At 44.9% G+C, this 12,084-nt stretch overlaps 1 protein-coding gene across 1 annotated transcript in view; it reads right to left on the bottom strand.

Moving 5' to 3' along the window:
* The window catches only part of SGSM2 (small G protein signaling modulator 2), a 986,511-nt gene that overhangs the window by 154,185 nt on the left and 820,242 nt on the right, over window positions 1-12,084 (bottom strand). The window contains exon 14 of the mRNA XM_086954507.1: window positions 2,424-2,569. Coding sequence (XP_086810633.1) covers window positions 2,424-2,569 — 146 coding nt within the window. The remainder of the gene's footprint in view (window positions 1-2,423; window positions 2,570-12,084) is intronic.

The following is a 12,084-nucleotide window of genomic DNA, read 5'->3' on the forward strand; positions in this document are numbered from 1 at the left end:
ACCTGTAAAGCTACCTACGATAGACTACAAGAGAACTGAGACTCACCAGAATATTCCTGGGAAGAGCAGACAACCCCAGATGACGTTAAATTAGGCAGGTAGGCTTGATTAACTGATCGATTACACAAGATAAGACAGTCACAACCAAGAAAATGTCTTTGATTTATGAAGGATTTTATTCTGGGACAGGACAATCTTAAAACTGTCTTCCTTAAGGCTGATTTTCAGTCGGAATAAACCACTGTAAATCAGGTCAATCCTTCATAGCTTAAAACTGATTTAAGAAAGGGATAATCCTGAGTAAGATGGATTCTATTTGTGTGGCTGTGGAAAATAATTTTTAAACTGAAGGCAAAAGACAGTTTGAGCATTATTACCTCACCAAATTTGTAGGTCTTTCCTAAGCAGTGCTTGCACTGTCTCTGCGAGACGTGCTGTATTCAGGATATGCACTTTAAAATCTCCACCCATTTCAAGGACTGGCCCTGTTACATGTGTTGTTACTCAGAGCTTGTGGGCACTATTTCTTTCTTTAAGCTGGAGCACTGGAGACCAGTGCTTGTGGTTTACAGAGCTCTGTTGTAAACAGGGCTGTAAATCTTGCTCCTATTTTCCCACATTTGCTGTGCATTCGAAGACTGGGGTCTTTTTTTAGCAGCAGCTGCCTCCTCCTCCCTCTTGCTTTTGAAACACACAGCCAGGTGTCTCGGTCCCTACCTTTCTATGGCTGTTGCCGCCTATGTCTCAGAGCTCAACAAGCATTTACATTGCAATAGCTCTCTCATTTACGAGAGTTTGAGCTATTGCATTGTAAATGTATTTATGTGTTTTGAAAACCCGCAAGCGGTGAGTAAACACACACTTTGTGCTTATAGTCGTTGCTTATGAGAAGCAAGGCTGGCAGTATCTGCGCCTCTTTTACTGATTTTTTCATGATGTAGGCTTTCGGAGCCGATTGAAGTGAGGATAGGCACCCATACGGGCGTGCAAGCCACAAATGCAAATCCTAAATATAAGCATATTGTCGACCCTGCGTCTCAAATAAGAAGAGGCAGGGGGCAGCTACAGCAGGTCTCGCATTACAATGCCAATAGCTTAAATTTTGAGTAATATGAGACCCTTTGTATTGCAAATGTTTTGTAGGTGTAACTGCTGCCCTGCCTGGAAACGCCGGTGGCTATTTAAATTTAGAGTCTGGGGTGGGAAGTGTTTTATGCAGCGAGGGAAGTCCCCAGGAGTGGATGGAGAAAGTCAGGCACATCAGAAAATGCTGCGGGAGGGAGGTGCAGTGAGGGTTGAAGACAAAGACGTGTTGCCCTCTCATTAAGGCAAAGACAGCACCCATTGAGATAATGAATGCATGGCATCAGTCACATGACGTTTTCGTTGCAGGGGGAGTGTGAAGCGAGGAGAGGCGTTCATACGAGCATGCAAGCCACAAATGCAAATCCTCAACATAAGCATATTGTTGGGCCTGAGTTTCAAAAAGCAGGAGGGAGGAGGCAGTTGCAGAGGAAGAGAGGGAGCGAACGGGGAGGAGGAGAAGTTTGCTACAGCTATGGGAGAGGGATTAAGCTTGGCTATGTGAAGTGCCTGAGATGAGAGAAGCAAAAAATGAGGAGAATGTGCACCAAAACTAGTAAATAAAACAGCGAGTAACAGGACAAGTATCAGGGGATGTCCTCATGGGATGTAACAATAGGAGAAAAGGTGGTACTAAGGAGAGACGTCTAAACCTATTGACCAATGTAAAGTCACTATTTACAAAGGACAGGAAGAGGAGCTAATTGTAAAGATGGGTGGAACATGGGGGGAGCTTAATGTCCTTCTCATGAAAGCAGCATGCCTCGAAGAGACAGTGCAAGCGCTGCCTAGGCGAGACCTAAAAAGAAAGCAAAGGGAAGCAGAGAGAGGGTGGTCTAAAGATAAATTCAGGGCGGGGTTCCATGTAATACAAAAACAAAACTTACATGGAAGCACAGAGTGTGACTCACACATTACAACCCCCCCTCCAAAAAAAACAAAATGAAGAGGTGAAGGTTTGCCACCTAAGCTGAACGCAGCTTTACTTTCGGGTCAAGGCCCACCCCTATTCAAACCAACCGTTTCCGGTAAGCAGAAAAGAGCTTGAGGGGAATGTGGCCCAAACAAAGTACCTAGATCAGAAAAGAGGGATGGAAAACAACGTCTAAAATTCTAGATATGCAAAATAATGGGGAAAATTGGTTTTGAAAGACTCAAAGCATCTTCAGTGGTAAAGGTAGTTAGAGGTGTGGGCCAGAGTATGCAACAGTGTGAACTCTTGTAAGAACACCTAAGTTAAAAAAAAAAAAATCAAATTTAGAAGTTCTGAACTGCTCACCTAAAATTTTGGAAATTCAAAACAAGCAATTGAAATTTAAAGGAAAGAATATTTTTTGTACCTTCATGTCTTTTTGATATTTGCTCCAGACTTCTTTCGTCAGGCCTCCTGATGCGTCAGTCGGTTTGTCCGGCGGAACAATGGAGTGGTTCACGAGGGCAGAGAGATGTGTCCTCACTGTAGAGAGGTGGCGGCAGTAGGCAAGCCCTGGTGACCGAAACAAGAGGAGAAAAACCACCTACATCAGAGCTGGCAGCAGGATCACACAATAAAGCAGTAAGTAGCTGTGCTTTGAGTCTGAACATCCTACACATTCTAATTTCTTTCTCATTGAACTTTCCTGAGTATGGATGCGCGAGCACATTTAGGGAAAAGCGTTTTGGTGTGCTGTCAATTCAGTGAGTAAAGACCTCTGAAGTCCGGTTCCTAAGACTGTATCACAAATTTGTAACAGCAATAACAATAAATTGTGATTCATTTAGTGCTTCATACCAGAGTTTTTGTCACTTGTAGGCATTGTAAGCAAATGTTACCTAATTGATCATCCTCGGATGGATGATAGGCTGAGTTGGCTCCGCTAGAATTCAAACTGGTGACCAGCAGCTCATGCCAGATGGCAGCAGAGAGGTTAAGTTGCTGAGACACTGGTATAAACGAGCATCAAGAGCCGACCAGGAAGATGTTGGATTTCAAAACAAGCACTGGAAAAGCCAATAGAGCTCACTATTTTTAGGTCTCGCGCCTGCGTTGCAGTGCGTAGCAATGTACGCGCAGTGAGAGACCTCATATAGAGGGTTTAAAAACAGACCTAGGAATTGCATACGCTCGTGCATGTGCTTTTTCTTTTGGGCCACGCTATTGGCCTTTGCGTACGTCTTTTTATCAAAGACAGCACGCAATTGGCCAAAGGCGGGCGCATTGCTCCGCCCATGGCCTATTAGTGTCTGTTACATGCATCGCTGCCATGTGGTTTCAATTATTGTGCCCAGACACGTGTGCAATAATTGAAACCACATGGCTTGCTGTGGCGCGTGCGCGTACACCACTCGTTGGCTTCTTCTTTTTTTGATCCATTTCACAGGGAAGCAACTAAATGAAAGAAGGAAAGAGAGGTGGGCATATACATTTTTTATTTCTAGTTCATATTTTGCGTAAAATATTTAGTTTGTTGCCGCTTATGCACGTACTTGGCACGTTAAAGACATTTACTGTGACGTCTATATTTAAAATATATCTAATATTTCTTAAGGAGTGCCGAAAAGTATCTTAGCGGGTGAAACACGCAGTGTTGAGGGGTGATCGTGCAAGGTTGATTTGGGTGTTACATTGTATAGCGCTATAACCAAGGAACCGGCATTCAAGCGCTTGCTCGCTGGTAACATATCTGGTAGCTTAAACAATGCGCGCTGGCTTTTAATCTTCTCCCTTTCTTCTAACATACTGATTACATCTCTAGCGCTCAGAAGAGGTCAGTCCATGGAGTATTAGCGCTATACCGATAAATGAATAAATGTGAATGCAGCCTTCAGGTCTCGAGACCGAATCATGGAAGTGTCACTTAAGTTTTCTTTTTTTCTGAGATCATTAACGAAAGGGCGATGGAGTTGGTGCGGTGTGCTATACCACGTTTTTAATCGTCCTTTAAATAAAATTATGTATCTACGCATTCGATTATTATGTAAAGCGCCATCATCCCCTCCATCCAGACACTTGCAAGCGCTTGACCGTCCTTGATCAATAATTATCTAAACTCAGTCCTCAAATTTAGTCGGTTATTCAGTCTGCGACCTCGCAGCCTCTAAAAAGGCTACATTATTTTTTAATTTGTTCTATTGTTGGATTATATTTTTATCGCGGTTGTGATGTACAATGTAAAACGGGACAATTTGATATTCGTCGCAACGTGCTCTCAACTCTACAGTATTAAAAACAGGCTGTATATGTTCTTCGTTAAAAATGTGTCTGTTTTTGGCAAACAACGTTTTTTGTTGTTTTTTGGGTATGATCTCGTTAGTAGGCAATACATAAAAGATATTAGTTCTATAGTACAAAAAAGGGTTCATACACCCATACTGAAAACGCTGATACTATTAGATCGTGTTTTTTATGTTTTGTTAAGACTTACATCAGGCTTGCTTCATGTAAAGTGCAAGTGTTTTTAATAAGTTAAAGTGAGCTTAATATATCAGGTAAGACGGGGGAGGGTCACAAAACAGGTTCAGGGCTCCTTCGACCTCAGACATTCTGCTCTGTTAGACTCTGGGAAGGATATCTGATAGGGATGTAGGGGTGTGCGGGTCAGAGGTGGGGCCCTATATTTACCATCTCGCCGACGTGCTCGGTTAGTACAGTCTCAGAGGTTTTCTGACCATCTGATTGCACATCAGGCGAGGTAATGTACAGGGCTTGGAAATCTATGTGTAATCAGGCCGCGCGTGCTAACCCAGACTTTCATCCTCCTGGGGTCGATACAAGTGAGTAGCATTTGAGGCGGCTGATTTTTACGCCCCAGTTTTAAATGTAGGCAGGTAATTTCCTATCTGTATATTGACTATGTTTGCAAGTTCAGAATTCTTCACCTGAGGAAATAAAAGCGTATGAACGTACGCACATGTGAGTGTTAGAAGAATCTCTAATATACAGGCAAACACCTAACTATCTCCAAACCTTATGTACTGGATGTATAGTTAGTTTACTAACTGTCAGTTGTGTCTCCAAATACAAGCGAACTATGATCCCGGCTAACCCGCTTGACCAAACTGTGTGATCCTTGGAAAATCGCGATCGCAGTTGCTTGCAATTGTAATAAAATAACTCTGCGAGTTTCTTTGAGTAAGACAATTCATTGTAAGAGCAACAGACCGCAGTGACTCGCATTTAATTTAATCGCGTTTTAGTGGGAAGGAAGTCCAGCACACAGAATGAAAGAAACAACAGTATGCAAGCGGTGTGTGTTTTTTAAATAAACTCGGCAAAGCATCTGAATACGCCAAGTGTATGTTTCTTTACAGCAAGCTGACTCGCTGTAACATTGGCGCGCATTTAGATACACTCATGCTAGTAACTCATCCTGAAGCAAATATAGCGCCTTCATTATTAATGGAGGATGTGGCATAAGGGTTGCTGACTTTGGCAATGGTGGGATCAGGTTCGAGTTTGACATTGGCTCAACATCCCGTGATTCTCGGCAAATCTGAATCTCCCCAGGCCTACCAAAAATGAGCGTGTCCTTGTGTAACGTTACTGGTGCTCATGTGAAGCCAGGGCTTTAAGTGGGGCGGGTCTTGCCGGTAGTACTAAAAAGTAGGTGCCGAGATGGGTCTCTATTCGGCTGTCAATTTTCACCCTCACCCTCCATGAACAGATACATCTTACCTCTGCGCAGTGCCACCGCTCACTGTCTTTAAGATAACTTCTAAGGGACTCGTTATACTTCTTTCACAGTCTCATATTTTAAAAATGGAAGCATTTTCAATATTCTGTATGCAACGAAAGCCAAACTTGCTGCTTATTTATCTTATACAGTTAACAACCGGTGGCAAAGCCAATAGTCCTGGCTTGTTGTAGGTGTAATGTTACTTGCTGTAGTATATATCTGGATGCAAGGATAGAAACAGCATAATGCCCGACGGGCGGCACACTATGATAAGCACAGATTTTTTTGTGTGGGTATGTTTAAACCACGCCCTTAATGACATCGGCCACGCGCCAGAGACCCTCCACAGGTTTTTCATCCCACTTACAGCACTGTGTAAAGCTCTCCAATACTTTCGGGCCGAGTTCACGCTGTATAAAACTGCAAACAAATAATAATGATTGTGCATATACACTGCTTGTTGACAAGGCCTGGCTTCTAAGTGCTGTAGTAGCAGATCTGCGATGCGGCTATTTGCACAAATCATTTGTACGGGGGAAGTGAAAGGTTGAGCCAGCTGTGGCAGAGCCTGAGGCCTGCACTATAAGGGCACAGCACTGCAGCATGTGCACAAACCCTCTGAAGGTCCTTACTCCATGTCATTATGTTAGTATGAGGGCTAAAAAAAAAGCATTTGCAATGCAATAGGTCTCGCATTACTGAATGTTTGAGCTATCGGTGTTGCATTATTATTAGCAATGCCAATAGCTCAAACTTTAATAATGCGAGACCTATTGCATTGCAAATGCTTGTTTGAAGAAGGCATTTGCATGTCCACGAAGAGCTGCAATCTGAAGTGTCCAGATGAAAGCTGCATTGCCGTAGGGAGTTACTAAAAGATACCTCAGTCTGACAGAAGTCTTTGATGCAGCTGGACCATGAGCCATTGGTAGCAGTCCCTTCAGTCAGACATAAATGCTTTCTGCACCAGACGGCAGTACCTTAAGCAATTACTTAGGTCGCTTTGGGCAGACACAAACACTTGCTGTAACAGGCTGCAGTACATTAAACCAGTGTGACCCTCTGCACTTTTTGAGTGGATCCGGATGTTCTGATTTAGACCTGTTCTTTTTTAGTGATTTGAATTATACAAATAGGAAGGCTTTCCAATTTTGGTTACATTTCTGTAACAAATTTGATATATTTTTGCAACAGAGACCAACAAGATTTTTTCAGTTGGTTCCTGGTCCGGGTGGCGGATCAATGGCAATCCCATGGCAGGGCCTATGAAATCAGCCCCGCCATCGGAACATCAAAACCAGTACCTGTATGGCATGGACTGCTGCAGTCCATGTGGTGCAGCTACTGAGGTGCATACACACAGGGGGAGGCACAATATGTGCCCCCCTGCATGCATTCCCAGGGCCAGAGGCAACAGGGGCCCTGTAGGGTCCCCTCTGTTTCTTCCCTGCCACGTTTTTCAAGCAGGAGGAACTGCCATGAAAACAGTGACAAAGAGGAAACTGGTAAAATACTTGGTGGGACCGCAGGGTTCCCACAAAGCATATTGCAGCATCAAGACAACTGCGCCTCCCTGGCTGTTGCAGTGGTCCCAGGGCAGCCCGACCGCCTTAGATGTATAGGGCAGTCAGATGACTGCCGCTCCCGCACCCCGTGAGTCTGGTGGTCTATGTACCAGCAGACTTGTAATTAGCCCCTAAGGGAGGTATGCTTTGGAAGGAATGATGAGGTCTAGATGCAATGTAGCAATAGAAACAGGACTAGTAATGTTGCAAATGCTCTGATGCCCACTAAATGCCTGAATGTTAGGAAATACTTCCAGCCCTGTGTTAAGGGTGGGTTTTGAAGACAAAGTGGTGGTTCCACTGCTTCCTGGTTAGCACATGAGACTTTCAATGTTATGCTGATGTCAAACAAATCTTTATTTTCTCAGAGGGGAAAAAACTAAACACTTACAGGTAGATGCATCAAGCATTTTTGCGAGCGTAAACGGTGCGAATCGCAAAATTCGCCCATTTGCGCCCGCAAAAATGGCATTTGAGATGCATCAAGGGTTCATGCACTCACAATTTAAGAATTCGCAAATAATTGCGAGTTCTCAAATTGCGATTGCATTTAAGGAATCGTAATTTGTTATTCCTTAAATGCAATGCATGAACCATTCCAAGATTGCGAAATCGAAATCTGGGGTCGCTATTTACCGCGAATCCAAACTACGTGATAAAAAGCAAAAACTTAGAAATATGCACTTTAGTTGTATATTACACACACACATGTCCTTGGGACATGTGTGTGCGCAACACCAGTGAACATTACCATTTCAGGGGTGCAACAGGGTGTCCTTTGGACACCCTGGCACCCTTGAAATTGCGGCACATTTGCGATTCGCTAATTGCTAATCGCAAATAAGGAATGGCTTTCCCAATCATTCAAATGGGCCCAAGGCCCATAGGAATGAATGGGAAAGCCATTCCTTATTTGCGATTAGCAATTAGCGAATCTCAAATAATGAATCAGTAGGAATTGCGAATAACATTGCGATTCCTACATGCATCCCGTTTTGCGAGTCTTCAATAGCGATTCCTTAAAATTCGCTATTAAGGACTCACAAAACATAACTTTTATGCATCTGGGGGTTAATGTTACTCTGATTAACAAAAAAGGATTTTATTATTTATTCTGAGTGGGTCAAGAGAAACGTGTGTCTAGTTTGTGTTGTGAGACAGTATAAGGTAATGGCTTCAAAGTGTACGCAATGTCAATGTGAGGGCAGTAACTGCTTTTTTTTTGTGAAAACCTTTATTGTGCGAATAGCATACAAATACGGGCCTACAACCAGTCAGGCCGGCCACGGTACATTATGCATAGCACAACAATCAAGAAGGGGGTGCACGATAGTACCCAGTTTTGTGCAGGCAAACAATAAAACCAGGAAAAGAGTGAGCACTATCGCCGAAAACAGGATCAAAGCAGGTTAATTTTTATATTTAATAGGGAGTATAGCAGGATCAGGTGCAATGTCAATTATCTGGGTTACCAGAGCGGGCCACGAGTCAAGCAACAAGATAGAATGGCATCGGCAAAGAACAGTTATAAACTACAGGTCGCAGCAATTGAAATATAAACGCCACACGTCAAATCTGTGCCCCCTTGGCCCGCCATTTATTCACCACCCACTCAAGCACATAGTAATACAGGACGGAGGAAACAGAACGACAACAGTGGTGATACGCATCCTCTATACCAACCTAAAGAATAGGAAAAAGAAATAAGGGGGAAGTGGAAGGGGGAAAGCACTATAACAGGAAAAGAAAGAACGCCGCGCTAAAGCGCGCGCCCCATAGCGACAGAAGCGACCTAAGGAGTGATAAAAGCACACTACCAGGGCCGGGGCGCGCTATCATAGCATATATGCAAGCAATACCGTAAAGAGGAGAACATTGCACCCCCCAGGCTCAACTACTGTCGCCCCATGGGAGACACGCCCGGGTGCAGCCAGGTTCACCCCTGTCCCTTCCTGGTCATGGTCACCACACGTGAGAGAATGGCGGGCGGCGGGTGTACGCCAGAGAACCCCGGCAACCACAAATAGATCAAAAACCGTTCACAACAGTCCAGGTCTTCCGGTGTTAATAGCAAGAGTAACAGGTCGTTTAAATGCAACTTCAGCGGACAGGGAAGCAAAATCTCTCCCCCATGGCAACAACGGGACCTCGCCAAAGCAAATCGGGGCGGCAAGTCACATCGTTCTCCGGACATTCTAGCAGGAGCAGGCTCCGGCATGAATTCCACGATCAATCCTGCAGCAGCCAGGCCAACTCGGGGATGCAAATCAGTAGAAACAAAGTCTTGTCGAGACCCGGCGGCGGCATCCCCCGCCACGACCAAGGAGGACAAAGCAGAACACACTCGAGGACGAACCTCAGTAGCGGGGGACGGCCCAGCAAACATGACGGCGGACCGCCCAACTGGCGCTGGGGTGACAGGGGCCATGGACGCACGTAGAGACTGCAGGGCTGCAAGGACATCACCGAGCGTGGGCTCGCATTCACAGGACCAGGCCCCCGTATATTCCAGCAACACATGACCATCGTCCCGAGGAAGTCCGTGATCCAGGGCGTCAGCCGCCATCTTGTGAGAGCAGCCGCGTCTCTGCGCTCCACGACTCTCGGAGCGGGCTCTTAAGCAAGGCCGCTGCCGGACTTCACTCGGGTCCCCGTAATGGCAACCCTGGTGCAGAAAGGAGAGCCACCAAGCGGGGGTCTGCCAGCGCCTCCGCCCCAAGGGGGCAGCGCCGTCTCTGGGCGCAGGGCTTCAAGATGGCCGGATGAGGTAACAAGGAGGGGGGGGGGACCTTCTTGTGCGGTCCACCCCCGTCCACGGCGTGCCGCGCCCTACCACCGGGCCCACGGGCCGCCGGACCGAGCCCGGACAGTATTCTCCGGCATAACCGCACAACGGCTCTCACAGCCGACCCCTCTCCACCGTCAGGGGCCGTCGCTGACACCACCTCTCCGGCCACTCCAACCAGGCAAGTCCCCGGTCTCCACGCCTCGAGGGCCAAGGATCGAGCAGGAGCACAGCTTCGGGTCCACAGCTCGCAGGAGCCCCGGGGTCAGATGGTAAGTACGAGCATCACTTACTCTTCCAGATTTCTATCGAGTGTGTCGTCTCGGGACAGGATTAATGGCAGGATATGCGTGCCGGGAAGGAAGGCTGGCGGAGCCGAGCTACAGTGCGGCCATCACGGTCGCGAGCTTGGCTCCTCCTCCAGTAACTGCTTTTTATGTTGTGCAATATAATGTCACTAAGTGGTTCAATTTTTATGTGAAAAGTTGTTTATTAGGTGTGTCACGTTTCATAACTTATAGGAATACTTTGAAGTGATTAGGTAATGTGTTTGCAGATGAGAATTGCCAATAAGTTCCCTTGCATGTTTTCCTTGCATATTATTGTGCAGAACGTTCTGTGCGGGTTTTATACTGGTGTACTTGCTTGTATGTATGTGATACTAGTTTAGCATGAACATATTCAAAAGGCGGAAGACGACTTTAGAAATAAAGGGCGGAATATAATCTAAGAGTGATGGGAGATGTAGCTGAGTTCTGGGAGGAGAAGTGTCCTGTTAGTGCTTTGTAATGTGGGCTTCTTTAAAGAGGTTTATCTTTATCTTTTTCCTAAATTGGAGCTGGGTTGTGGCACACCCTTGTAAAAATGGGTGTGTTGTTCCAGATTACAGGTGAATACATGGGGAAGGCCTGCTGCCCTGTTTTTCTTTCTTTTTTACACCTATTTCCCCAATCTGATGATCTACTGGATGTGCCTAGAGCCACCAGACATTGTGAACTTGTCAGTCATATAGCCAGGAGTGCTGAATGGTATGGCCTTATAAATGATGCAGCTGGTTTTGAAGATGTTGCAAGATGGCAAAGGCAGACAGTAAAATTCCATCAGGATAGGGGTGTAGTGACCATATTGCATGAGGCACTTGAAGAGATGTACTTGGGCATGTATCAGAATAACTTACTTCAGCTACAATATGGATCCATAAAAGTGTTTGGATATGCATCCATAAAAGATAAAAACATCGAGTATGTAAAATATCCATTTAAGTGATATATATACCAGCATAGAGGGAAAAATCCATTAAAAAAAAGTGCAAGGAGACCAGTACATATAGAATCATATCAGGATGAAGAGTTAATACATTTACTCAAAGTGCATTGTGCTTCGCGACTGCACAGCGGCTCTTAAAAAAGAACTTACATAAAAGCAAGACTCATCATCTGCAAGTTGTTGTAAAAAATAAAAGGAAGTGAGACACTGCTTTAAATTCCGAGACCTCACAAAAGAGATACAAAATTGTTTGGTATATGTTTTTTAAATAAAATGTACAGAAAAAGATCAAATATAACATTGCATACCCAGATCTATCATCACAAGGAGATTGGCAGGTTCCAAGGTTCTTTTGATAGCTCAGTGGGGAACTAAGTGATTACCTGTATCCGCCCCATAGCGAAAAAATAAACTTTGTTCCCAGAGCCCACATGCACTAAACAAATATTTGGTTGATGGTCTATCAAGGATCAGGCGCAAGTAAGCTTCGACAGTGGGTTTTGGCAATTCGTCATTTGATTATGTAAGATGCCCATAAGGGTGTCAGTGTGGAGTCTAGAAGTCCACAGAAGTGACTTCAGAATTTGCTGTTAAAACCTTCATAATCTTGCAACTGGAGGAGAAAATATCCTACCTAGGATATTTTCTCCTCCAGTTGCAAGATTATGAAGGTTTTAACAGCAAATTCTGAAGTCACTTTCTGGGACAGGTGATTTTACCTTCATTAGAA

Source organism: Lissotriton vulgaris, chromosome 2_1 (genome assembly GCF_964263255.1).
Source record: "Lissotriton vulgaris chromosome 2_1, aLisVul1.2, whole genome shotgun sequence".
Classification (NCBI taxonomy): Eukaryota; Metazoa; Chordata; class Amphibia; order Caudata; family Salamandridae; genus Lissotriton; species Lissotriton vulgaris.